General features: G+C 50.4%; 2 protein-coding genes across 4 annotated transcripts in view; one reads left to right on the plus strand and one right to left on the minus strand.

Annotated features, from left to right (window-relative positions):
* Nucleotides 1-27,929, plus strand: part of TBCD (tubulin folding cofactor D) — a 159,283-nt gene that overhangs the window by 44,918 nt on the left and 86,436 nt on the right. The window lies entirely within an intron of this gene.
* ZNF750 (zinc finger protein 750) lies at nucleotides 6,342-14,697 on the minus strand. 2 transcript variants are annotated; one of them, XM_047832077.1, is made up of 3 exons: nucleotides 14,400-14,697; nucleotides 7,367-8,986; nucleotides 6,342-7,224 (listed from the first exon to the last, which is right to left on the minus strand). In XM_047832077.1, exons 1-3 carry the CDS (start codon nucleotides 14,594-14,596, stop codon nucleotides 6,516-6,518), a joined length of 2,526 nt encoding a protein of 841 aa, XP_047688033.1. In that variant the 5' UTR covers nucleotides 14,597-14,697; the 3' UTR covers nucleotides 6,342-6,515. The 2 variants fall into 2 exon arrangements, with proteins under 2 accessions (XP_047688033.1, XP_047688034.1); XM_047832078.1 differs by having other exon boundaries at nucleotides 7,367-9,027; nucleotides 14,400-14,465.

Here is a 27,929-nt window from a genome sequence, read left to right on the forward strand (position 1 = left end):
GCAGGCCCACATTCAGCATATAGTCTGACGTGGGGCTCACTCTCACGACTGTGAGATCAACCGTGTTGTTACGTGTAGCATGTAGTCTCTGTTCTTTTTTTTTTTTTCTGTTTTTAAAAAACTTTTTTGTTTTTTTTTTTTAAATGTTTACTCTTGAGAGAGACAGAGACAGAACGCGAGTGGGTTAGGGGCAGAGAGAGAGGGAGACACAGAATCCGAAGCAGGTTCCAGGCTCTGAGCTGTCAGCACAGAGCCCGATGCAGGGCTTGAACTCACGAGGTGAGAGAGCATGACCTGAGCCGAAGTCAGATGCCCAACCGACTAAGCCACCGAGGTGCCCCATCTTTGTTCTTTTTTTATGGATGAATAATATCCCATTGTGGATACACCACACTGTTTATCCAGTCATCAGCTGATGGACATTTGGATTTTTTACCTCTTGGCTAGTATGAATAATGCTGCTATGAACATTTGTGTGCAGGTTTTTTTTTTTTAATTTAAGTTAATTTTTTTTATGTTTATTTGTGAGAGAGAGATAGAGCGTGAGGAGGGGAGGGGCGGAGAGAGAGGGAGACACAGAATCTGAAGCAGGCTCCAGGCTCTGAGCTGTCAGCACAGAGCCCCATGTGGGGCTCAAACTCACGAACCAGGAGATCATGACCTGAGCCAATTTAACCAACTGAGCCACCCAGGCGCCCCCTTTTAAATTTTATTTGAGAGAGAGAGAGAGAGAGAGAGAATGAACGAATGAGGTGGGGAGAGGGGTAGAGAGAGAGAATTGCAAGCAGGCTGCATGTTCAGTGCAGGACCTGACCTGGGGCTTCCTCTCATGACTGAGATCATGACCTGAGCCGGAATCAAGAGTCGGACGCTTAATTGACTGAGGCACCCAGGCGCCCCGTGTACAAGTTTTTGTGTGGACATAAGATTCTAGTTCTCTTGGGTATGCATATAGGAGTGGGATTGCTGGGTCTTCTGGTAACTCCATTTTTAACTTTTTGAGGAAAAGTTTTTTTCTAAAATGGTAGTACCATTTTACATTTCCACCAGCATGAAGGTTCCAGTTTCTCCACACCCTCCCAACTGCTTGGTTTTGTCTTAGTGGATGTGGAGTGGTATCTCATTGTGGCTCACGTTTGTGTTTCCGTGACTCATTAATGGCGCTGAGCCAGCTTAATTAATGCCGACTGTGGATATCTTTGTTGGAGAAATGTCTGTTCAAATCCTTTGCTCATTTGAAAACTCAGGCTTTTTGTTGTTACTATGAGTTCTTTATGTATTCTGGGAGCCTCTCACCAGATAGAGGACCTGTGGTATTTTCCCCCATCCCATGGTTGTTTTCACTTTCTGGTTGGTGTCATTTGCGCCAAAGCCCTGCATTTTGGTTGATTTCAGCTCACCAGTCTTCTGTGTGCGAGTGTGCCACAGACAAGGTGAAATCCCTCCCTGGGTAATTTCGACTCCAGTAGGGCCTTTTCTCTGCTTTTCGTGCCCGAGAGTGGCTGGCGTGTGTGTGCCCATCATATTTTACAGTGTTGCGGTGCCCACTGGTCACTAGCCACTGGAGTGAGAGACTGTGAGCGTTGGCGTTACGAGTGAGGAGTGTCTTGCTGTTGCTTAAAATAGAGAAGATGTCCCGTGTGGTCTTTACTTGACTGGCCGGTCGCCTCTAGCCTGGCGGCCCCCCACAACATGTGCTGAACCCTCTTGTGGGCCCTTGCCGTGCCTGGCGGGGCCTGAGGGAGCTGTGCTGTCTCCTGCCTGGGAAGGATGGTGCCAGGCCTGGCGGACAGAGGTCTTGTCGAGGCGTAGGCTCCACAGGCACCAGGCCCGACACTTGTTCATTTTTCTTCTTTTTCTCTTGCTCCTCAGACTGGATGATGCCAGTTGCCTGCCCTGTCTTCAAGTTCATGGATTCTTGCTTGCACGTGTTCAGATCTGTTATTGTACAGCTCGACTGAAGTTTTCATTTCAGTGATGGTGTTTTTTCAGTTTCAGAATTTTTATTTGGTCTCTTTTTACAGTTTCTATCTCTTTTTTGACATTCCATATTTTTTTCGATATTGTTCTCTTGGTTTCCTTTAGCTCTTTGAGCATATCTGAGGAATCTGTTTAACGTCTTTGTCTGGTTTTCGTGCAGTGTCTGGGCTTCCTCAGGGACGACGATTTCTCTGCTTTTCTTTTTTCCTTTGAACAGGCTATTCATTTCGTTTCTTTGTATGCTTTGTGCTTTTTTTTTTCTTTGAAACTGGACATTTTGAAAACTATAATACTGTAATATGGTAACTCTGGAAATCAGGTTCTCCCCCATCCCCAGGGGTTTGCAGCTGTTGCTTGTTGAAGGTGATTGTTGTCCATTTGTTGACGACCTCCCCCCCCCCCGTCTGTTTGCAACAACTGTGTTCCTTGTTGTGTCTGGTCACTGAAATCTTGGTTCTGTAATGTCTGCAGATAGCCAGTGACCTAACAGATTTCCTTAAATGTTGAAATTTTGTAGACTCTTTCTTCACAACATACCCTCCTGATTTCTGCAAATTTCTGATGAGATGTTTGAGTTCTGAACAAGTTGAGTCTGTCAGTTTTTGCTGGCTTAATGGTTGTTGTTGTGGCAGAGGGACTGATTTGTGATGTCATCCGAAAACTAGCATTTGACTGGGTCTTCTGAGTGGAAACAGATGTCGAGACAGTATAAAACGTGTAGAGATTCTATTGGGGAGATGCCCATGAGAGAAAGCAAGAAGGCTGGCGGAACTCCTGTCTGACCCCGAGGGCTGTGGGGGTGGGGTGTGGCTGGGGTCCTCGAGCCAAAGTCAGCCATAGAGGCAGGCAGTCCCGTGTCCCCAGAAGGGGCCATGCTGGTATCGCTGCCACACTCTCTCCCTGGCAGAGGCACCTTGGGGCCTGGGGTGCAGCCTGTGGCGGATGGGGCCTGGCTGTTACCGCAGCTCTTCCGTTGCAGAGTGCTGACCTCTCCTGAAGTCCTGCTCCCCACAGGCCTGTGGTGTGTGCCTCAGTTCCCAAGGGAGCGGGTGGGCCCTGGGTGGAGTTACACTCTCTGGTGCTCCTGATACAGTCCTGGCACCTTCCTGTTTGGAGGACCAAGTCCTTACTGATTTTTTTTTTTTTTTTAAGTTTTATTTATTTTTGAGAGAGAGAGAGAGAGAGAGAGAGAGGGCGCGCGCGAGCGAGCACGAGCAGGAGTAGGGGAGGGACAAGGAGAGAGGGGGACAGAAGGTCTGAAGCAGGCTCCAAGCTCTGTGCTGACAGCAGCAAGTCTGATGTGGGGCTTGAACCCACAAACAGGGAGATCAGGACCTGAGCCAAAGTTGACACTCACCTGAGTCACCCAGGTGCCCCAAGTCCTTACTGATTTTTAACCTTTTGTACATTTTGAACTGTTGGATGTTCCAGTTTTGTGAGAAAAGTGAATACCGTGACGAGATATCTTTGACTTTGCATGTGAAGTAATTGTTCTGTGCTACTGAATTAAAACGCTTTTCTCATTGATGAGTGTGTGTGTGCTTCATTTCATGCCCATCGTGTCTTCCTGCCCCATGGAGTGTTGTGTCGTGCTGAAGACTGGAGCTGGTGATGGGGGCAGATTGCACAGGCCCCCGATAAGACTTCAGGAAGGTTGTGGTCAGCATTTTGTTCCCTCTTTGCTGTGAGTTCAAGGACCCCTTTAGAATCTTTTTTCAGCTTTGTTGAGATATAGTTCACCTAACCATACAGTTTTCCTATTCAAATACCTGATTCAATGGTTTTGGTATATTATTTTTAAAAAACATTATAGAATATACGTAATATAAACATTTGCCATGCTGTTTTTAAGTGTGTAATTTGGTGCTATTTACAGTTCGTACAACCATTGTCACTATTGCTGAAAACTTTTCACCAGCCTGAACTGAGACTGTGTCTCTGCTAGACTCCCCTCTCCTATCCCCTGCAGCCCCTGGTAACCACTCCTCTGTCTGCCTCTGTGAACCTGCCTGTTGTCAGTGTTTCATCTATGTGCACTTGTATAAGATTTGTGCTTTTCTGTCAGGCTCATTTCACTGAGCATAATGTCTTCAAGGTTAGTCCATGTGGTAGCAGGTGGCAGAGTTTCATCCCTTTTTATGGCTGAATGACACTCTGCTGTGTGGTTTTCCACATCTTATTTACCTGCCCCCCTGTCAGTGCAGGCTTGTGTCCTTTCATCTTTTTTTAAAAAAATGTTTTTGTGTTTTGAGATAGAGTGGATGCGGGGGGAGGGGGGCGGGCGGGTGGTGGGCAGAGAGAGAGCGGGAGAGAGAATCCCAAGCAGGCTCTGTGCTGTCAACGCAGAGCCCACCTTGATGTCGCGGATTGTGGTATGATGACCTGAGCCGAAATCGAGAGTCAAACACTTAACCCACGAGCCACTCAGGCGCCCCTCGCTTTCATTTTTTGAGTGTTGTGAACAACGTTTCTATGAGCATTGGTGCACACTTAACCTGTTTGAGTCCTTGTTTTTACTTCTTTTAGGTGTATACCTAGGAGTAAAATTGATGGGCCACAGGGAAATAATTTTATATTTAACTTTCTTGGGGTTCATTACTTTTTATATATAAAGGTTAAACCCTTACAGCTCTGAGGCTGGGTCACAGGTGACTATAGGCAGGTGGCAGAGTTAAAACATCAGGAAGACCATTTTCTTGTTACAAAGATCTAGGACCGCATTGTGCTTTTAGAGACAGATACGAAGGGCCTCCTGGGGTCGCCGTGTCTGTCGCATGTGACCTTAGGGGGGGATTGCAGTAGGAGGGGTCAGTCGTCATGCTGCAGATGCATGCAGTTCCACGGCGAAATCTGCAGGTGGTGAGGGCCTCTGCCCTCCCTGAGAGCCCTGAGGCCTGCATCTGTGCCCACCCCGCACTGTCCCAGGAGGACTGGACAGGCTTAACTGTCCCTGGTTCCTCTTATCACTTAAGGTGAAGCCTGACACTTTTGGGTGAGCTGTAAAACATGGTGTTCTCAGAATCTTTGGGCCCTTGATATGTGAGTCTGCGTTCTGTGTGTAAAGCAAGAGGCGAGAGCTTGTCTGTAGGGTGCTGGGCTCTGGGTCCTGAGTCTGGAACACAGCTTCTGACGTACGGTTTTGCTTCCTGCAGGCTGTTGACTTGCTGGAAAGCAGGGGCACCCTGTTTTGCTCTTTGCCAAAACGTTCTGGTATCTGGAGGCGAGAGAGCCCTGGCGCGCTGGTGAGCGGAGTGCATGTGTGCTCGGCCTCGAGTCCCAACAGCGTGCGTTTTGGGTTCACGGCGTGTGGTCGTCCGAGGGCACACCTCAGCACCGCACTGCCGTGCGCGGTGGCCCTTTGTTGATACCCCAGGCGGTGTGTCGGAGGACAGGGGCCCTCTTGAAAAGCGGGAGGAGGGGGTCCCGTGAAGGCCCGTGGGGTGGGGCCCGCGGGGGCAGACGGCCTTTCCTCAGGCGGGCTCAGGGAGCCCGAGGTCTGGGGAGCCCCAGGGGGGTGTGCGTGCCCGGACTCGGTGGCCACCAGTCTCACAGCGCGCACAGGTGCGCTCACACGCTCGCGCAGGCAGGCGCTCTTTTTTTCCGTTTAACAGCCGCCTCAGCTTACTCCCTTTTTCATTGAGTTTATTATGGCAGATTGAAGCACAACACAGAGTATGTATTCTTAAAGTCACCTATGAGTTTATTGGAAAATTAGCAATATATACATCATTTTGGGAAATGGAGAAGGAGGCTGAACAAGTCAGGAAGTTCACTGTAACATCATACAGAAGTAGAGTACGTTAGCAATAGCTTCACCAGCAATACGTTTTCCTACTGGAAATAAATTATTTGTATAAATAGCGTCTTGATGTTTGTGTATCTTCACTCATAACAAATCACATAATTTTTACATACAGCACTTTAATGACAGAACTGGAAATGTTTTTTTCATGGCATTTTTTCCCAGTAATTGGTATTTACTTCAAAACACACAGATTTGATAGCAAAACAGTTAAAAGCAGTTTATTCTAGTGCTGGACATTTATAAGAAGAGCATTTTTAATAGTTTTCCTCTAAGATGGATTACACTTAAAAGCTGTCTTTTAATTTGTGCATTCCATTTGACATTTTACAAAAATGAAAGTCAATGTTGAACTCATCAGTCTTGAGTATGAGTCATTTAAATATTTTTACAACCAAAAGTAGAAGCACCTTTGAATATTCTTGCTTGATATTTTCAAAACCTGAATTGCAGCTTCTTTCTTTTCTCCTTTCTTCCTTCCTTCTCTCTCTCTCCCCCCTCTCTCCCCCTCCCTCCCTCCCTTCCTTTCTCTCTCCCTCTCTCCTCTTCCTTCCTTCCTTCCTTCCTTCCTTCCTTCCTTCCTCTCTGTCTCCCCCTCCCCACTCCCCCTTCCTTCCTGAGAAGCAGGAAGCTGCATTGTAAAAACTGACCAGGGAAAGCTGCGGTGCCAGTCAAGAGTTGCTGCTGTCGTAACCTACTTTGCAAGGTGTGTCTGCATCCGGCGAGAGCGGCACTAAGACACCCGTGTTCTCTTACGAAGGGTGAACACTCTGGCTGTGTCACTCGGCTTCGTCTTCTTTGTTCCTTGCTGGGACTTCCCTGCATCCCTGGGGCTTGTCCTCTTTTGCCCTCTGGGTCTGAGGTCACACTGAGCCTCCGGGTTTTCCGTGGCGCTGAGGGTGGGTGCGTCTTGTGGGCAGGCGGACTCCGGGGCCGTGGGCTCCCCATCGCCCATCCGGACGTTCCCTGGGCTGTAGGCCGCCAGCTGGCAGAGGGCCACGGCCGCTGTCTGCTTCTGCTCATCACTGCTGTCCAGCGCTCTTGCGTCCTGGGCCTTCACAGCGGGCGTTGTTGGTGGCGCCTCCATAGCATCAGGGCTGCTTTGGTTCGCCTGGGTGTGTTCTGGCCCATCTTTGGAAGTTTCCGTGTCAGTGTTTTGAGCAGCGGTGCTGGCAGGTTCTGCCTCTTGCGGTGGGCTGTGGAAGGGAGGTCTCGGAGTCAGGGCGTTACAGGGGTCCTTCACCGAGAGGTTGAGAGGCATGTCCTGCACCTCTGCAAAGTCCTTGTACACGGGGCTGTGAGTGGCTGGTCTGGCCTCTGGTTTCTTGGAGAGGTTCAGCGGGGCTGTCCTGGAGCCATCTTCTGGGCTGGAAGGTGTGGCCTCTGGGTCGTGAGATGCGCTTCTGGTCTCGCCTGGAGCATCGCCGTTCATGGCATCAAGGCTGAAAGAGGTAAAGAGAGGCCTTAATAGGACCCTTGCTTAAAAAAGCTACTGTCTAAAAAGCATTTTGAGCAAGCATGAGCTTGGCTAAGGGAGCACAATCAGAGATATGTTTTGGAAATCTCGAAATGAAATTTTCTTACCTTTTTGGGGACTCTTCTCTGTTTTCCAGAGCCTGGGAATTTGGGTGCTCTGTGCTTTTCTTGACAGGCTTGAAGGCTGTGAGGCTGTGTTCAGGCTGATGGAGCCTTCCCAGGGTGCTGGCAGCTGGCTTGTCCGAGAGGCCGCACAGCCCGGCACACGGCTGACTTGTCTGCGTGAAGTTGGTGGGACTTGGCCTTCCCGGGGAGCCTGTGGCTGCGCTGCCTGCGCGAGGGCTCATTTTGGTTCCCTCTGTGTCCCTCTGCCCATCTTGGGAGGGGTCTTTAGCCTCGGGAGTTGGGCTCCCCTTCTCAAACTCTGTGTTTTTTTTGTGGGTGTTGGAAGGACTTGACTTGGACGGACTCAGGGCCGGGTAGAGCAGGGCGGTTTCTTCCAGTAGGTGAGAGCTGTGATCTCTGGAAATGCCCGTGACAGGTGGGAGTCTGAGCCCGTAGGAGGAGAATGCAGACTCTGGTCTGTAAAATCCATAAGGAATTGGCAGGTTGGAGTGATACTGCTGGAAGAACCTGTAATGGTCATATGCCGAGGGGGGGTTCAAGTGCTTGGGGACCGGCCCGGGGGGAGGCAGCAAGTGCCTCTGGTCTTGGGCCCCGTAGACGGACAGCAGGGGGGCATCACACTCAGGTGAGTTCCCAGCAAGTAGGTAGGGTGAGTAGATGGTGGCCAGTCCATGCTCTGTGTAAAAGTGTGGCTGGTACTCTGGGATTGCGGGGTGCACGTAAGGGGAAATGGCACTAAACCCCTTTGTAGACGGGATTTTGTGTGGGAACTCTGGCGGGAGGAAAGGCGCGCCAGCTTTCCACGGATAACCAGGAGCATGGAACGCAGACTTGGTGTGGAAGGAGGTGGCTTTGGCCGTGGGGCCAGGCAGGGCCAGCAGTTCAGGAGCCTCAGCGTGCTCTGGCCCTTTGAGTCTGTGCTCTCCCACTGGGACAAAGGCTGAAGGCCGCACGATGCCTTCCAGAACGGGCTGGGTGCCCCTGGTGGCTTCCGGAGCTGGACTCAGGGGTGCTGCTTCCTCGTGGAGAGCAGACTTCTGTCCTGGGCACCTGTGGGGCCCACGTGTATGCAGTTCCACGTTTTCCTTGGCATCGTCCTTGGCGAGGCTTTGCTGAAGCTTGGTGTCAAAGTGTGGGAGCCCATTGGCAACAGGCTTGGCAGAGGTGGGTTTTGCTGCCGTGTCTGGCTGATTTGTCTGCTTGGGGTCCAGAGAGTTGGATTTGGGGCACTTGGGGACGCGGTCCTGCTCTGACACTAAAGTGATGGAGTTTTTGCAGAGACCATACTTCATGTGGTTGAAAAGGTGTGACTTTTCATTGCAAGTGAAAGGGCACTGGAAACACTTATACTTGAAGGGTTTTCCTGGAGGCCTCGGGATGTAATGCGGCTTTTTTGGTTTTCGCTCTTTGAGAAGACTCATGTTCCTTCTTGTGGTGTGGGTGCTGGTCCCCTCGCTGGTCCGGTCGCTGCCGGCTCCTGTGCGATTATGATCTGGCGGCTGCTGCTGCTTCTCCTTGGCTTTCTTTCCAGGTGCTTCTATTTGCAGCCTCCTCCATGTGCTGTGGGTCTGACGGGGGAGGTCTCGCTCATTGGGGTGGGGGCTGCAACGGAGGAGCAGAGCCTTAGCCTCACAGTAGGTCACCTGAAGGTATGGAGGGGTCACCACCCTCGTCAGTGTGAGGACGAGATGAGCACCAGCTGCCCGCTACTTGTAACCTGGCTGCCAGCCCCCCACTCTGTTCCTGTTTGCTCAAGTCTAACCTGAAAGAGCTGGCCTGGGGCCAAGAGTGCGGTGTGTTAGTGTCGGCTCTGAGAATACCTGTAATTCTGTGAGTTTTGGGAATCTTTGTCCTGTGACCTGAGGCCTTGGATGCCAAGGAGGTTGTAGACCGAGGCCAAGTGACCGTTGGGACCCCCTCCCCCATCCACGTTCGTGGCATCTGTGGTGCGCTGACCGAGACCACAGGGGCCTGGCCTGTGTGTGGCTCCTTGGCCGTTCTGTCCTGTTTAATCATGTAGTGTTCTATGTGTGGAACTTAGGAAGGAAGGAAAGAAGAATATTTAAATATGCAGTCCCAGTCTACTGCTTCCAAAATCAAATGAACAGTCCGCTTTATTGGTGAGTAGCATTTAGGCTGTCTCACATACAAATGTAAATGCTGTCTTTATGCTGACTCAGATGGTTCTAAGATGCCATCAAGGTGAGTTTCTGAGCTGTGTGAGTGACCGAATGTTCTCCTTCACTGCCCTGTTATCACCGCCCACCTCGTGAGCAGCGTGGAGTAAGTTCTTGCCCCGTCCCTGCCTGCCGTGTGGACAGCTGAGAACACTTCCAGCCCAGGGCGCTTGCCTGCCTTTCCTGGCCTTACCTCCAAATGGCGGTGCCTATGTGAGAGGATTGTGGTAGCACACCATCCCAGCCTTTACCCTTTAGGAAGTGGGCCTTGGCCCATTCTTGGCAAAGTCTTTGGCATGTGATGGGCATGGATACGGTGGCCAGTGGGGGCCGTCACCTGCCCTAGGCCCTGGCGGGGGCTGCAGGTGTCCCTGGCCTTCTGTACCTTCCCTGAGTGCCCTCCTCTCCCTGACCCTTGCTCTCCCAGGCTTACCCAGAGGCCTCAGCCCGCCTTCCTTCACAGGCTGCTCCCCACACCCCTGGGGCCCTCTCGGCCTCAGAACCCGAAACTGAGGACAAAGACACGAGGTCTGGGGGGATCTTGCATGGCCCCAGTGGTGCAGCAAGGTGCCCCAGACCAGCCCATGGTGTAACTGTGTCTAGGAGCAAGCGTGTGGGTGGGGAGGCTGGAGGGCAGCGGAAGGGGTCAGGGCCCGCTGTTTCACATAAGACCTGCAGCTTCTAAATGTTTTCAGACAGCTTCAAAATAAAGTTAAAAAGGAAGGAAATGATTTGAGAAAACTGTTTTCAGGGGCAGTTTTGCTAATGAGTAGCTAAGGTCGGTCCTAAGCCTTGTGAGATTTCGTGGATAAAGCATCCCTTTCTAGACATTGGGGTGGCGAGAACATTCAGCTGGAAAGCAGCCTTTTAAAAGTAGAGAAATACATATGGGAAATTGAAGAGACTTGTTTTCACAAAATAAAATGTAGTTTCTCTGCAATGCCTTTCCTTGCCGTCCCACACACTGTGATGAGGTAATCGGCAGTGTCAGGATCGCGGAGGCAGGTGTAGTTGGGTTTTCACTTGGATACTGTACATTTCTGAGAAAGCTCGCTCTGATTTTATTCTCCGCAAACTGGTTTCGCTACTCATTTATTCCTGTTCCTTAAAAACACAAAGAAGCACCCCCTTGCCCCTCCCCCCCCCCCCCCCCCCCCCCCGGGAAACTGCCTCTGTTAACCTGCTTTGTCATCATTCAGTGCTTTCAAAGCTGTGTATTTACTAAGAAGTGGTTTCTGCCGATGCCTGTGGCCCTTCTCTTGTGAGGAGTTTCTGGAGAGCAAGAGTGGCGAGGCACGTATTTTGGGTGAGAAACGAGATTTTTGGCTGCCCCATGACCGTGACCGGGGAGAGGGAGGTCCCAGGGCCCTCCAGGGCATTCACTGGCTCACTCTGCCCCCGACCTCCCCTTCCACGGTGCGGCTGCAGGAGCCGAGCCTGTTAAACATGTAAGCATAGCTTTATGTCTTTCTAACTTTCCCTCTTATTAAAGGGAAAAACGTGAAGTAACTCTTTATGAGTTCAGTCCATACCTTGGGGGGAAGGTACGCTCTGGGCTATAAAAGCACAATTTCCTTGCCGCCCGTCAGGAAGCGATTCCAGCCAACCTGGGCCAGCTAGATAAGTCAGCGGGCGTGTGCCGGCACGTCTCCCCGTGCTCCCTGGTTCTGAAGGCGTGAGAACCTCTGCAAGTCAGGTTCCCATGATTGTATAGGATGTGTTATGGCAAAGATCCGAAAAGTGATTTCATCACTAGCTGGAAGCATCATGATCAAAATGATGACAGTTGCAAAACTTTATCAAGTGTGAGCCCAGAGTCTAGTGATGCCCAGAGTGGACACACATACAGCCCCCTGGCATCCAGAACCCGGGAGCTCATATGAAGGAAAAATTCCCTCAGGATTTAAGAGAATGATTCAGATGCACTATATAACGATGTGTTAGTTTCAGAAGCAGTGTTATTTAACGCTGCTCATACTTTCAGGCAAACCTATAGATAAATCTGTGTTAAAGGTTATCAGACGTTTATAAGAGGCAAGTTATATTTAAGTTATCCTAGTGTTACCCAGAAGAATAATTTAGGTAATAATTCCTTTTATGTTAATATTAATTAATATGTACTTTTTTCCGTCAAGTGATGTCATGTCTAAAGTTCTGGTCTGAATTTTTGTTCTTTGTTCAGTTAGCGTACAAGGACAGTAACCAGGTTCTCTGGGGATCATGCTGGTGCCCCGGGAAGTGAGGGTATTCTGGGGCTGACCTGTGGGAACGGAAACCTGGGATGGAGTCACAGGTGCAGTTGTGTCCCTAACTTTGGGTAAACTGACCTCTCAGGGTTGCACAATTTGCTAATTAAAACAAGGGCACACAGCTGCCTCCTAGGCTGACGGAGACGGGCGTATTCACTTGGCCATAAAAACGCAGTAACGTCAGAGAAATAAGTGGGTTAAAACTGAGGCTATTGAAAGCTTTTGAAGGGGACAGCCTGTAGAATGAGGTCAGTCTGAGAGTTCTGGCCCGGTGAGGTGCACCAAGGTGCAGCGACTCCACCTGACTGCCCGGGACCTCATTGGTCTTGCCCTCTGTAGGGACACCGTTTGTGACCGTCTCTGCCAGGCCAGTTTCTATCCGCTGGGCTTGGTGCTGCCGGCAGCTGCTGGTGTTAAATATTCCGAAAAAGGGTATTGTTGCCAAAACAACACAATCCAGAACTTTAACTGTTAGTAGTAAGTTTGGATTTGCATTGGGAAGTGAGGTGTTTCTGAATGTGCTGAGGGGTGTTTCCCATAGGCTTTTCCTGGGGATGGCTTGTGCCTTTCTCAGTTAATTCATAGCTGGGGAGCTGCTCATAATGCAAGACCCCTTGGATTTGATTTTCCTTAGCTGCAGTGTTAGCACCTTTTGAAGCCCAGATGTTAGCCTGGTCCTGAAAGGTCTATGTGTCACAATGCTGTTTACTCTCGACCAGCAGGAAGTGCCGGGAGCTGCCTCCTCACGCACCTTGCCTCCGGTCAGGGTCAGAGTGGCTGTCACTTAGATGTCGTCTGTTCTCTGCCACCTCCCTCTCCACATCCTCTTGACCATGCGGCCCCCGCACACAGTGTCCACACTGAGGGGGAGAGACCATGGGGGTGGTGACATAAAGCCACACAAGGGGCCCGGCGTGAACATTGAGAGGTTTTCCCATTTAAAAATGTCCCTTTTGTAACCTCAAGTATTTTAAACATCTGCTTGTGTCTAGCTGATGTACTTCTTAGCCTGGAAGGTGCCGCAAGCTGGCTCTGGCCTCCGCATATCTCCTCCCGCAGGGCCCCTGCTCGCAGGCCCGCTGGGCGTCTGGGCCGAGCTGCCCACACAGCACTTTGAGCAGCCTGTGGTTTCGGTTGGCCACAGGGTTTTGTTTGCTTGTTTTTGAAGTACTAAATTGCCAGTGCCCCGTCTCTCCATAGGTTCCTAAGTGTGGACAGTTAATGTCCTTGCCAGTTGTTAGGATGATGGTGAGTGGCTGGCATGTTTGAAAAGTTTCTAAGGAGTTAGAAATCCAAAAAAGAGACAAGAGAAAAAGATTTTGTTTTGAACTTTGATAGGACACAAGAGAGGTAATTATAGCTCAGCGTTATAGGACATTGCTGTGATGGGCTGGGTAACTATGCTTGTCGCGCATGTTAACCTATGAACTGAAATAATGCTGTAATGGTCCCTTGGGTGCTGTCCGGCTGTCTGGCAGGGAGCCTCGTTAGGTAGAGCGTTTTGAAGGGCATGCTATAATTACAATATTGTGATGTGGCGTTATTGCATAACCCAAGGACACGCCATTGTCGCCTACCCACTGGGGTGTCGCAAGAACGAGATTTGTGAGTTTTACTCCAATTGAGCTTTTCCAGTGATTAACCGCCACTCCCTCCCAGTCTCTTGGTTCTTTAAAATGAAGGATAAACTTCAGGTTAACCATGACCTGGGAGAGAGACAGTTTTCTAGAATGTAGTCAGGAAGAATGATCTGGAAAACCAACCAGGGCTCTTTGAAGTTTCAGCCAGAGATCCCGACTTCACAGACGTCTGCCCTTACCAGTAATGTACACAGCTTTAACGCTGGACAGCCTGTCACCAGAGCCGGTCCCCTCAACGTGCCCGCCTTCTTTATCCTTAAAAATACCAGGTTAAAGCTTTGGAAGGAGTTTGTTAATGCAAAATAAAGACCATAAATGTAGACAGACTTTGCTTACATGAAGTCTGACTTTGGTCAGACCTGGCCATTTGGTCAGTAATTGTTCTCATAGCTGGTTTATGAGAAACTTTATAAGGGGGACAAAACTCCTTTTTGTATATTTAGGGATCCTCTTTGGTTAACTTTTGTTCTTTCAGCTTTGGTAAGCATATGTCAAAACAGTACTTATTTTAAACTTGAAAAGGTCTTAAAGTTAAACTGTAAATTCAGCAGTTTTCTAAACATGTATATGTATATGTGTATGTTTACATTTGTATATATATGATGTCTTAATGTTGAAATTTATTGTAGTTTATTTTTAAGGTGAGGAACAAAGAAGCACTTGCTACATACATTTGAGTTTTAGTTTAAATTTTATGTAGAAATGAGGTCTTAATTTCTAAATAAACTTGTTTGTATTCTTAGAATAAAGTGTAAGCGTTATTAAAAGTTTTGTAATTATGGTCTCCTTTCCAGCGATGCACCTGCTGGGTCCTGAGTAATCCGCAGAGAATAGAGCAAGGCAGAGCCGGCACCGGGCAGGTGGTTCCCTGAGCCAGATGTTAGTTCAAGATACGTTCTGAGAGTAGTTTTGAAAGGAAAGTTGAATTTGAGAAGAAATGGGTACTTACCGGAGCCAGGCAGTGCTGGGAGCGGTCGGGTCAGGAGCCGTGGCTGACGGTGCCCGAGAGCAGGACCTGTTCTCACGCTCGCTCGCCGGCTGAAACTGGAGCCGGCTGTCCCAGTGGGAGGGGTTTAAGTGTAGGAGTCGAGCCCTCGGGGCGTAGAGATGCACCTGATATTCCTCCCGCCCGCAGCTACGATTCATGTGTTTGCACCCACCTAGCTGCTTAGGAGCAGCGTCACCAATGGGCTGGCACTCTGAGCGCCGCTTCTGAGCCTCTTGGAAGCTCCCTGCTTCGGTCTTGAGAGTGCCCTTTTTGTGCTGCCCGGACGCTCCTGGGCTGCAGGGTTCTCTGTGTTTGCAGTCAGGATAGACACTGGTGGCGTGTCGGTGGGGCTCTGACCAGTGTGTGATGGTGTAGCAAAGACACCGTGTGGGGGACCTTCTTCCGTGCCCGGGTGTATGTAGTAGCAGCAGGCAGCCCCCGAGAGTTAGTCATAAGTACATCTCCCCGAGGAGGCCATGCTCGCGGGATCCTTGCCCCCAAAGGTCTGAGCGAGCTTTTTCTCCTGTTGCCGTTCTCTCTCCCTTGTGCCTGGGAGTCAGCCTGCTGCCCTCCCCGTTGGGCGGGGGGCGGGGGGACCTCAGCCGCCTCGCCACAGGGGCCTGTCGCCGCATGCCCGGGACGGGCACCAGGCTCTGGGCTCGCTGCAGGGTTGCTGCCGGGACGGGCACCGGGCTCCGGGCTCGCTGCAGGGCTGCTGCTGGGACGTGGCTCTGCTCCTCTCGCTGCCCCCGTTCTGATAACTAACGCAGAGTCTGTGTCTCCCTCCCTGCTTAGGTTGCTTGCTGCTCAGTCTGTGACTGTTAGTGAGGCGGGAACGAGGTGTTGGTTTGGGGACAGAAAAGGGAGGTGGTGCCAGCTGGGGTCACGCATGGCACGTCTGGCACCATGGTTGGGGTCGGGCTTGCCAGGCCTGATGCTGTGGTTTTTTGTTTTAATTTTAATTTAAGGCTTAAGATTTTACTTGGCTTTACCTTTGTATTGGGTTCTTTAAAAAAAAAAAAGTTTTTAGTTATTTTTGTCCAAATTAGACATCCATAAAACTTAAAGTTCTGTAAAAAATAGTTCTATAGATGTCATCATGAAACAGTAATTCATTGCTGTTCCTCTTACCTATGGCTGGGTGGCGGGGCACCCCAAAACTTGGAGGCATAAAGAACCGCCATTTTATTACCTCTCATGATGGTGGGTCAGGAGTGCGGGCCTGCCTCCGAGGGTATGGCAGGCCCCACTGGTGGGGCCCTGGTGGTATTGAGCTGGACTGGAGGGTCCACCTCATGTCCCCAAGGGCACGGCCGAGCTGTCTTCTCTGTGTGGTCTCACTTTGGAGGCCTCCCCAGGAGGGTGGTTGGTGAGGCACCTCCCATGTCCTGCTTCACCTGTCCAGACTTGAGGGGAGGGCAGCAAACCCATGTCTCAGTGGGACACTGTCAGATGGCCGTCCCTCCCATCTCTGTCCAGGAGCAGCACTGGGACCTTTTCTTAGCTGAGTATTTTGGTGTTTACCTCCTTGATCCCAAATAACATTACTCTGTTGCTACTTGTGTTCCCTCCACCTACGTCTTACTCCCAGTTTTGGGTGTTGTCTGCTGACTTTCCTTTGTGGAAAGTGAGAGTTTTGCTGTCTGCTCTGCCCCCATGCTTGCCTCCCTGTCATCCCGAGGTCGCCTTTCCCTCTCTCCTGTATCGAAAGCCTGCTTCCTGGATCCCGTGTCTTCTCTCTTGGGTTGATCCTTTGTGTTGATAGGAAGCACATCCTGTCTGTAGGCTCCTGAGAAAGAGTGCAGGAGAGGTGGACTTGTGGAGACCTTGAATGGTTGATAGTGTCTTTATTCTTCATGGTTGATAGTCTGGCTAGGGTTAGAACCCCGGGCCAGAGACGTTCACCCCCGGGTTAGAAAGGCTCTCCTCTGCATGTAGCTTTCGGGACTGCTGTGTAGAAGTGCCTGCCCGTTCTGATTTCCTGATTCTTTCCTCCAGAGTTTGAACATGAGCGATTTCAAACAAACAGGTGAGTCATAAGAACCCGACACGCGGATCTTTGATGGATGTTTGACTATATTTGCTTCGTCACAGAGGTCTGCCCTTCCACCGTCCCCCCCCCCCCCCCCCCCAGCACCAGCCCTGCTGCACTGCAGAGTCTGCTGTGTTTGACCCCCAAACAAGTCAGCAAGCATGTCCTTAACTATTTGCCCACAGTTCCTCTTTTAAAGCCACTCCGCAGAGGGCACAGGTCTTCAGAGTTTTGAGAGGCATTTTCTCTGCCACGATCACCCCACCCAGACTGAGGCAGCACTGGTGGGATTCTTCTGTCCCAGCCGAGTGTATCCTATTGTAGAATTTCACAGAGGCGGTCACTCCTGACCCTCCTATTCTCATTTCCCGAAATGTTCTCTGCCAGCCCTCTGGTGAGCGCTTCTTCAGTCTCCAGCACCTCTTGTGTTCTCTGGCACAACTTCCATAGTGTCTGGTGAGTAGTTGCAGTGGCTTCTCTTGTTTCTCTGAGGGTCTTAATGATGGTTTGGGCAGGCGGTGGGCGATTCCCGCCCTCTCTGCACACCAGCCCATCCTTCACCTCTCTCCATGCCCAGAGAATTAACTGTGTCTTCAGTGGCCCTCATAGCACCCTGTGTTTTAGGCCCCCAGAGTTATCTCTGGTCTTTCAAGGATCCTGCGTGTAGACCAGACAGGTTCTGGGTTCCCACTTGTGCTCAGGCTTGGTTTCCAGCCTGCTGAGTGCCATCTGCATTGTGGCTTCCCTGCCTTCCTTGACCCTGTCGCTTACACCTTGAAAAGGGAAAGCAGTCTCTGTAGTTGCTAGTGGGATTCCAGCTGTTGTGTGTGTTTAGTCTCCTCCGTTACCCAGAAATCTTGTGGCTACGTTTCTGACTGAGGTCAAATCTTTGGGAAGAGCATGGGGGTGGTAGCTGGCAGGTGCTGAGCATTCACTAGGTGTGAGGCCCTGCACTGGGCACTCTGCCTGCGTTAATGCCTTTAATCGCACCGACAACTCTGTGCAAGCAGTCAGCACAGAGAGGGTAAGTTATCCGGTTGAGGTCACCCAGCCTGAAGCGCGACAGAGCAGAGTCCTAGTGGACAGTGGAAGGGCTGTACAGGCAGGGGAGGAAATGCCTCCCTGTGACGTGCTGTGGCTGGGAGCCGGCTCGGGGACCCACTCGGCACGGAAGTGCTCGGAACTTCAGTGGGGTGGCTGGTGGCCAGGCTCCCGGCCTCGCCGGGCCTTGATGGGTCTGAGCGTGGGGAGGGACCGGTGCCATGGCTGCGGCTGCTCTTATGGGGAGTGGGCATCACGGCTGGGCTCAGACAGGTGCTGCTGGGCCTCTGCTCAGCCACAGCATCAGGACTTCACCCTTGTGGGTGTGGGTCTCACTGTCCTGCTCGGAGGGTGAGGCGTGGTGAGGACGCAGCCCCTATGGCTCGGCTCCTGCTTGCTCCCCCGCCTCTCAGCTTCAGGCAGCACGTTTTAACCGGGCACCGTGCCTGTCCCTGTCCCGTGTCCCTCCCATTCCCCATCCAGCAGCGCTCTCTGCACGTCTACACTCTGCGGGCAGTTATGTGACCTGGGCCTCAGTCCTCCCTTCTGTAGGAAGGCGTGCGGGAGGCTGCTGCTCGTGGGCTGCTGTGGGATCCCTCGAGGTAGACAGGGCAGCCCACTGCCACTGCATGTGTCCTGCGGGAATGGCATGTGCCACAGGTAAAACCTCTCTGCTGGAGGAAACCCATCACGTCTGTTTTTGACCTTGTGAGAAGTAGGAGATAGTTTTGATTTTTGCACTCCACTCGGGGTGCTGTGTCTGGGGGAAAGGTAAAGGGAAAACACGAGCTCTGTGAAGGTGTGAGTCCATTTCTCTAATTTGGGTTGTTGTTGGAGGAAGTAAGTCCTGACCTGCTGCCAAGATGACATTTGTTAGATCTCAAGCTTAGCAAATGCTTCTTAATGTCCTGTCCTCGTGGCCCATCTCTGGGGAGGTCCTATGAGAAGGGGACTGGGGATGGTTCCTGGGCCGGAGCGCCTCACCGTGGGGGCTGCGTCTCAGGGCCTCAGGCTGTCAGGGCAGGATGCGGCCCCTCTGGGGGACCTGGTGGTGAGGCCGTGGGGGCCTTCCAGGCAGACTCCAGGCTCCTGAAGCCTTAGCTCTGCTGGCCCTGTGGGGCTGCCCATGGGCGCCCCTGTGGACAGGCACCTGTGGGACACTTGGGGGGCCCTCTGCCCCTCCTTTCAGGTCTCCTCTCTATGGGACTGATGTCTCCTCCCTTGCCGCCAGAGTCTCGGTGCTGGGGAGACTCTTCCCCTGCGTGGCTGAGTTCTGCTGCCAGCACCCCACCCCCACTTCTAGGTCTGTAGACTGAGGGGCAGGTCTGGCATCTTTCCTAAGCTCTCGTGGAGTGGCGGGGGGGGGGGGGGGATCTCTGAAAGTCTGTCAGCCTGGGGTAGGACTCTAGGCCCTGCTGTCCTGCTCGGAAGCCACTGGCTAGGCCTGGACCCTGTCTTCTGGGATCAGGAACCCAGGAGAACGTTGTTGCCATTCGCGGATGCTCCTGGCCTGGCACCCTGGCCCAGGCCTGTGCGTGCCAGGATACGCCCCTGTGAGCTGAGCAGGTAGTGGGTGCGGGACCTTGCCAGGAGCCCAGCAGCCCTGAGGGTCCTTGCCTGCCCCAGGCGTGAAGACTTGGCTCCTCGAAGCTGAGTGCTGGGGAGCTCGGAGCACACGCTGGGCGAGGCGAGGGCTCCTACTGTGATTGTCTTTTGCAGGCACTTGGTTTCTCGCTATAACAAATACTGACAATGTCAGTGCAGTTTTACTCTGTCAGACGGTTGGCTAATAGAGGAAACGAAAGTCAAGTTAGTTTGGCCATCTCATGACGTAGGCCAGGGCTGCTGGGAGTGTCGGGAAAGTTCTCTTGTCAGACTTCAATTTTCCTTTGATGAGTAAGTCTGAGATGTGTAATCTGCTCGAATTTTAATTTGCTGCTTATTCTGGTAACCCCACGTTGACTTTTATGGGTCTGGGGCTACTTTGGCTTTGGAGGAGAGCACACAGCCTCCTTTCCTGCTGGGCTGCCTGGCAAATGGTGGGCAGTGCCCTCTGCCTGGGGCAGGGCCAGGGCCTGCCCCAGAGAGACGCTCAGCAGAGACGGCTGCCCGGCCTCAGCTGCGGGGCACACAGCTCCCCAGGCTCCTCCCTTCCGGCGCCTTCCCCCGGCAGTGCGGGAAGCGGGATAGAAACGGATGTGGAATGATCCTGAGCCAGGGTGGCGGTGGGAGACACTGTGCTCCTTTGGTTGATGGGGTCTTGGAGCCAGCACTGCGTGGCTCTGCCCTCTCCTCCTTCCTCCCCTGGTGTGACCCGTGCTGTGGCTTCCGTGTCTGCAGTGAAACTTGGAACCGTGGGCTGTGGGCTTGTTGTGTCTTGGGCTGGGAAACTGTGAACGTGGGCCAAGTTTTGAGGATCCACACGGTTTTCTTCACCTCCTGCCCTCTCCCCACCCTGGCAGTGAGCAGTGTTTCACCACTCTCTGTGAGGCTTGTACAGGTGGCCAGGAGCAGGCGTGAGGCTCTTTACTGCCATTGTCCAGCTGGCGTTCCCAGGCTTGCTTTTTGTGTGCTGGTCTCTGGGTGTGTTGACAGCCACATACGAAGTCTCGTAGTTCAGCTGAGCAGGGATGAGTAGAAAGAAACGCACAGGTTTTCTTTCTCTTTTTTCTCTCCTGCTACAAACGGCGTCCGTGAACGACAGCAGACAGCAGACGAGTGAGGGAAGTGCTCCCAGGGTCTCGTGGTCTCTGCCTCTGTCCCACCCACATGTGCCCTGACTCCTGACCCTGTCACATGTGACCTCTCTGCCTGGGCTCGGCCCTCGTGGCCACGCCTCCTCTGGGCTGAGTCCTGAGTCGGTCCGGTTTCAAACGCGGCAGTGAGTCTTTTTTTCTCTTTTATTTCCAGACATTTGTTCGGGCTCTTTTTTTTTTTTTTTTTTTTTATGAGCTTCCCGCTCCTTCTCTCCGGCTTACACTCCTGCTTTTATGTCGCCAATACAGCAAACCTGTGTTCCTGGTAGTGTCTGTCAGGACCTGTTGCCTCAGGTGCTTGGGCTCCTGGTGCTTTGTCGTATCTGCAGGCTTCCCTTGTGTGCTAGAAGATGAACATGAGGGTTTCTTCTTATTGGCTCGTTTTCAGCAGGCGAGCGCCGCTCCACACCCTGTGGGGTGTGGCACAGTTCCGTGCTGCTTCTCCAGGGCATCCTGGTGGACAGCCTGGATCGGGCTTTGTGCCTGCGCCTCAGCCCGGGCTTCCTCCACTCCAGGCAGTGTGCATGGACGGCCCAGGCTGGGGGCTTTGGTTTCTCATGGAGGCCTCCCCGCCTCTTCCAGACCCCCCAGAAGGAACAGGCCCCCCCGTCAGCAGCCCAGCCAGTCCTTCCTTCCACCAGGAGTCCCTGTGTGAGAGACCCTGGAGTTGCCAGGGTCTCCGTAGGCCCAAAGGCCCCCTGTCCTGAATCCACCAGTAGGGTTGGTACTATTCCCAGGCACTCTGTACGGTGTCCTTGCCAGCAGTAACCAAAATAATAACAATTACGGGAAGAATCAGTCTTCATCGGGCACTTGACTGTGTACTGGACATTGCTCTAAGCACTTAGCTGAGTTAAGAACCCCACATTCACCTTGGGGAACTGCAGTGTTCGGAGGACAAGATGAGAGGCTTGTCCAGAGCCACACAGGCTGCCCGCCTCCTGCTTCTTCATCCTCGCACTGTGACGCGAGCACTTCCTCTTGCAGGGCGCCACCGCCTGCTGCTGTGGTTTTGCATTGTGTTGGCTTAATGAAGCTGAGACCCTCTGCCAGAGTCCCCTTCCTGGTGGTTCTGTGAGAGGATGTGCGTGACTTGGAAAGCAGAGGCAAGGCAGTACCACGTGTGTGCCTGTGAGGCCGGTCCTGGGTGGTGCAGATAGCCACGTGGGTTAGGTGGTGGCCCTGCTCCCACAGGACTCTCTCCGTGGTCCTCTGGACCCGGGCTGGTTTGTGGGCAGCCTGCCCACACCTCCAGGCTCCACCGCTCCTCACTTGTGTTCAGGCGTCCCTCCATCCTTGCTGCCCCTCCCCGTGCCCAGGTCCTGCTGACACACAGGCCCCACACAGAGGCAGAGGGAACAGGCGTGTGTAGACTGGTCACTCGGCCCCTGTAGCCACATCAGCTCTGATCGCTGCATGAATTTGTACGTAACTTGGTGTTATCTTTGGCTGACCTGAGTAAATTGTGCTTAAAACTATGAAAAGCAGAACTTAGACTACAGGAATAAATGGACAAATCTGGTATGTTTCTAAGAGCTGAAAATCCTCTCTCATTTGTCGGCAGGTCAGTTAGGAACCACAGTAGTGGGAAGTATGTCTGTGTGATTTGGACAACACAAATAACCAGCTTGATTCCCCGGATTTACACAGAGCTCTGCAGTCATGTCCCCGGGGAGTACACAGCTCTTAGACACACAAGGAACACTTACCAATGTTGCACAGTTCCTGGGTCATAAAACGAGTCTCAGGAAATCTCAAAGAAACTCTAGTGCACAGACAGCATTCTTTGACCACAAAACAATGAAGTTAAAATTCAGATACAGAAGATTAAGGTTAGATGTGAATGTTTAGTTTTTAGATTTCTAAATAACACACAAAGAAGAAATCTCAATAGTAATTTTACAGTAGAAACTTAAAGATAGAAATGACAGTAAAGAAATTATTACATATCAAAACTTTCTTTTTTTTTTTTTAAAGTTTTTTTTTTTCAACGTTTTATTTATTTTTGGGACAGAGAGAGACAGAGCATGAACAGGGGAGGGGCAGAGAGAGAGGGAGACACAGAATCGGAAACAGGCTCCAGGCTCCGAGCCATCAGCCCAGAGCCCGACGCGGGGCTCGAACTCACGGACCGCGGGATCGTGACCTGGCTGAAGTCGGACGCTTAACCGACTGCGCCACCCAGGCGCCCCGCATATCAAAACTTTCGAGATGCAGCTGCTGTGTGTTTGAAGGGGAGTTTAGAACTTTTGGCAGAGTTGTGAAAGTGTGGCCTGAGGCCTGGTCTGGCCTTGGCCTTGAGCCAAGAATAAGGTTCCCCCCCCCCCCTTTCTTTTTTTGAAGGGGAAGCTTTTTGTTTGTTTTCAGAACGAGAGAGTGCAAGTTGGGGAGAGGGGCAGAAAGGGAGAGAGAGAGAATCCCAAGCAGGCTCCATGCTCTGCACAGAGCCTGACGAAGGAGATGAGATCATGACTTGAGCTGAAATCAGGAGTCAGACACTCAACTGACTGAGCCACCCAGGCGCCCCCTGGGTTTTCCTTTTTAGAAGAAACAAAGAAAGAAAGAGAGAGACAGAGACAGAGATGGCCTGTGGCCCCACAGCTGGAATAGCCACGCTCTGGCTGACCCTGCCTAAAGTGCTCTGGCCAAAGGACTGGACGGGAGCAGGCAGCTGGGCAGTGCTGGAGACGCAGAGAGAAGGCAGGACCTTGCCGCTTGCTGAGGGGTGAGAAGCAGAGTGACCGGACCCTGTGAGACAGTGAGGCAGAGCCATGCTGTGTGCACCGTGGGGACTAGGAATGGTTGGTAAGAATACCTCTGCTGGTAAGTTTGGTAGACAGTCCTAGAGAAATACAGTTTATCGAAACTGACCCCAGTGGGGGTAGAAAGGTAACTTGTCTGTGCTTCACTACCCTTATTTAAAAATCTGGATGATGGGTACCCGCCTTTAGGGGGTCTTTTTAAATAGTTTTGTTGAGATATAACTTATCCATACTCTTCACCCATTCACAGCGTACACATGAGTGACATTTAGTCTGTCACCATCCATTGCCACCATCCATTCTAGAATTTTTTTCGCCTCAGAAAGAAGCCCCACACAACACTGATCTATTTCCTGTCTTTCTGCACGTGCCTGCTCTAGGTTTTTCTTGTACGTAGAGTTGTACTGTGTGTGGCCCTTTTAGTGAAAGACTGGCTCCTTTCACTCAGTCTGATGTTCTTTAGTGCTGAACACCGTCCCCTCGTTTGGTGTGTTTGTTTGCTCAGGCGGCCACGGCAGAATACCCAGACTGGGGTACATCTCTCAAGTCCTGGAGGCTGGAAATCTGGGATCAGGATGCTGGTGGGGCTGGTTCCTCCTGAGGCCTCTCCTCAGCTGGCAGACGGCCACCTTCTCCCCCCTTTGTTCCATGGCCACCTTCAGTCTGTGTGTCCCTGTCCTCATCTCTTCTTCTTGAGGACACCAGTCCTAATGGATTAGGTTCTGCTCATACAACCTAATCTAACCTTAATTACCTCTTTAAAGGCTTTGTCTCTAAATATGATCCCATCCTAAGATGCTGGGGGTGAGGACTTCAACTTACGAATTTTGGAGGGGACAGTTCACACAGCAGATGGATGGACCACATTTTGTTTATCTGCATATCAGCTGATGGACATTTGGGCTTTTCCACTGTTTGGCTGTTGTGACTAGTGCTGCCGTGAATATTTGTGTGCAAATTTTTTTTTTAATTAAAAAAACCTTTTTCTTAAACGTTCATTCATTTTTGAGAGATAGAGAGTGTGAGTGGGGGAGGGACAGAGAGAGAGGGAAACAAAGAATCCAAAGCAGGCTCCAGGCTCTGAGCTGTCAGCACAGAGCCCAACACAAGGCTCGAACTCAAGAGCCGTGAATCATGACTTGAGCCGATATTGGACACTTAACCAACTGAGCCACACAGGCACCCCTTTAATTTAAAAAAAATAAAATAAAAAATTTTTTAAAACATTTATTTATTTTTGAGAGAGACAGAGCACGTGGGGGAGGGGCAGAGAGAGAGGGAGACACAGACTGTGAAACAGGCTCCGGGCTCTGATCTGTCAGCACAGAGCCCGACACAGGGCTCGAACTTCCAGACTGGGAAATCATGACCTAAGCTGAAGTTGGACGCCTAACCGACTGAGCCCCCAAGGCCTTCTATTTTTTTTTTTTTTTAATTTTAAATGTTTATTTTTGAGAGACAGAGTGTGGGAGCAGGGGAGGGGCAGAGAGAGAGGGAGACAGAATCCAAGGCAGGCTCCAGGCTCTGACCTGTCAGCACAGAGCCTGACGTGGGGCTTGAACCCACAAACTGTGAGATCATGACCTGAGTGAAAACAAGAGTCTGACATTTAACTGACTGAGCCACCCAGGTGCCCCTTGTGTGCAAATTTTTGTGTGGACAAAACTTTTCATCTCTCTCGGGTCTAGACCTGGGTATGGGACATAGGGCCATTTTAAAGATTAAAGAAATGAACTCATATCAAGAGTTGGAACAGTGTTTGGCATGTGATGAATTCTGTTTATTTGTTAGTGATGACAGTGGTGATGATGTGTGGCGCCTCTTTAAGACAAAAAGGGTTATTGGGGTCCAGGCTATTACTGCCTCATGCTAACATAGCTACCCCCGCTTTCTTTTGAGGAACATTGTCTTGGTACGTTTTTTTCTTTCTTTTATTTAATCGTTTTATATTCCTACATTTTAGATCTGTGTCAGACCAAAAATCCACTCATTGATTTTTAACTGGTGAGTGTACTCTGCTGACATTTCATCTCAGTATCGACATGTTGGGATTTGGGTCTGCTGTCTTACTTTTTCCATTGCTTGCTGTATATTTGAAAAGATTGTGTCTTTGCTCTTTTCAGGATATGGTTTCTCTTACATCTTCCCCCGATCCTATCCCACATATTCCTCCTCTATTGATTTAGAAGTTATAATATATATTGTATTTCCTTTCTTAAAAGATTCTTTAATAATCTTTAGGCTTATATCATGAATATTTAAAATCAAAAGTTAGTCTCTTAACCCACCGTAATACACAGCATACCCCCCAGCGTTGGTCACTTCTCACCTGATGTGTCGTAATTGTCAGGTTATCTATTCTGTCTTTTTGTTGAACTAACATTATACATTATTATCTTTCTTAAAAAAGTGTTTATTTATTTTGAGAGAGAGCACATGCGCGTGCAGGCACGAGCCAAAGTCAAGAGTTGGATGCTTAACCAACTGAGCCACCCAGGCGCCACGATGCATTATTATCTTAAAAAGTGTTTGTTTAGATGTTCCTATATGTATATAGAATTTCTATAGTAATTTAATAGTAATTGCTAACTATTACTTTTTACATCTCAGATCCCTCCCCTTTGGGATAATTTTACTTCTTTTTTTTTTTTTAAATATTTTAAAAATGTTTATTTTGGAGAGAGAGACAGAGAGATACAGAATGCGAGCAGGGGAGGGGCAGAGAGAGAGAGGGAGACACAGAATCCGAAGCAGGCTCCAGGCTCTGAGCTGTCAGCACAGAGCCAGATGCGGGACTTAAACTCACAAACTGTGAGATCATGACCTGAGCCAAAGTTGGATGCTTAATCTACTGAGCCACCCAGGTGCCCCTGGGATAATTTTATTTCTTTTGTTTTTGTTTGTTTTTAGAAGTTCCTTCCTAAGGGTTTCTTAGTACTAAGTGATATATTTCAGTTATTATTTGCCTGAAATTTCTTTCTTTCTTTTTTTTTTTAATTTACCATTTTTTAAGTTTATTTTGAGAATGAGCACAAGTAGGGGAGGGGCAGAGAGAGAGAGGGAGGGAGAGAGAGCCAGCCAAGATGGCTCCACGCTCCCAGTGAGGAGCCCAATGTGGGTCTTGAACTCACAAACCGCGAGACCGTGACCCAAGCTGAAGTTGGACACTTAACTGACTGAGTCACCCAGGTGCCCCTGAAATTTCTTTTTACTCCTCATTCTTGATGATGATGTAGTTGTATGCCATCCCAGACGGAGTGTAGCTTTGCCTTCTCTGGCCTCTGTGCTCTCAGTCGCCTGGGGCCAGTCAAGTGGTGGTTCCTTTAGGTAAGGTCCTTCTTTTCTGTGGCTACTTTTAGGATTTTTCTCTTTGTGGTTCTGGAAAGTTCTCAGTTCTTCCTTGGAATTCTCTTTTTCAATTTTTTCCTTCCAGACTCCAGTTAGACCTTTGTCAACCTCATTCTGTCTTTCTCTTTTATCTTACATATTTTCTATGTCTTTTTCTCTGGGTTGTGTTATTGGTTATGTCTTCAGATTTTTGCATCATCAGAGTCATCTCTGTCAGAGACAGACCTTGTGTCTTTCATTCCAGCAATCATCCATGTATTATGTACGTTAGATTTATAGATAGCACAGTATGTGTATGATGTATATTTAAACTATCTAAAACTGCCTCGTCGTTTCTGATAATATCTTATTTGTAACTCCCTTCTCATTTCATCTTTTATTTTATTATTATTTTTTTAGTGTTTATTTTTGAGAGAGACAGCACGAGCAGGGGAGGGGCAGAGAGAGAGGAGATACAGGATCCGAAGCAGGCTCCAGGCTCTGAGCTGTCAGCACAGAGCCCGATGCGGGGCTCGAACCCACAAACTGTGAGATCACGACCTGAGCCAAAGTTGGACACTTACCGACTGAACCACCCAGGCACCTCTTGTTTCATCTTTCATTAAAAAGTTTATGTGGAATTTTATAAATTATTATGTGAAAGGTCCAAATGTCTAAGCTCCTTTTGATTTAAATCAGATGATTTTTTTGTTTGTTTGTTTTTAACTGACACTGCCGGCTGGGCTGCTCATGTGTGGACACCGTCTGCCATGCTTGGCCCCTGACACCCCTGCCAGGCCGCCTTCTACTGTGTGCCCTTCCACTGGATGCCCTTCTGGCCTGCATGGGCAGTGACACCCGCTTCGGGGACCCCCCTCCCCCAGTTCCACTCAGGTTCCTAATTCTCACACTCAGCTCCCCCTCTGCAGGGGTGCCCTTCGTCCTGCCCCTCTGTCAGGCTGCCTGCCTGCCTCATGGACCCTCCTCGCCCCATGTGGGCTCTGACAGCGTCCCGCCCACAGGGGTTGCCCTTGCCTATTCTGCCTGATGGTCCAGGACTGAATTATCAGGGGAGGAAGGCAAAGGTGTTTGCTCTTAAAAAAAAAACAAAACCTGTGTGTTTTAATTGAGGTAAAATTCAATTCATAAAATTAACCACTAACCGTTTTAAAGTGAACAATTCGGTAGCATTTGGAACATTCACAGTGTTGGACACCTGTCATTCTATTTCCAAGACGTTTTCATCGCCCTGAGAAGAATCCTGCCCATTCCTCTCTCCTTGTGCCTCCCAGCCCCTGGCAGCTGCTCATCTGCATTCCTCTTTGTGATTTGCCTATTCTAGAAATTTCATATCATTGGGATCATACGATTTGTGGCCTTTTGTGTCTGCTGCTTTCACTGAGCATATCTTTGAGGTTCATCCGTGATGGCGCATGTGTCAGAACGTCCTTCCTTTTTATGACTCAATAATATTCCGTGGTGTGGATCCATCACTTTTTGCTGGCTATTCAGGCATCCATAGGCATGGTTTGTTTCCACCTTCTGGCCGTCATGAACAGAGCTGCTATGAACA

This window comes from Prionailurus viverrinus, chromosome E1 (assembly GCF_022837055.1).
Source record: "Prionailurus viverrinus isolate Anna chromosome E1, UM_Priviv_1.0, whole genome shotgun sequence".
NCBI classification, from domain to species: Eukaryota; Metazoa; Chordata; class Mammalia; order Carnivora; family Felidae; genus Prionailurus; species Prionailurus viverrinus.

What these genes read in the sequence shown, in the direction of transcription:
- ZNF750 (XM_047832077.1), bottom strand. Translation starts at nt 14,596, where the DNA reads ATGAATCGTAGCTGCGGGCGGGAGGAATATCAGGTGCATCTCTACGCC. An exon ending in CCCAGCACTGCCTGGCTCCG is followed by an intron (nt 8,987 to 14,399) that starts GTAAGTACCCAT and finishes CCTCCGTTGCAG; the next exon opens with CCCCCACCCCAATGAGCGAG. An exon ending in AGAGAAGAGTCCCCAAAAAG is followed by an intron (nt 7,225 to 7,366) that starts GTAAGAAAATTT and finishes TACCTCTTTCAG; the next exon opens with CCTTGATGCCATGAACGGCG.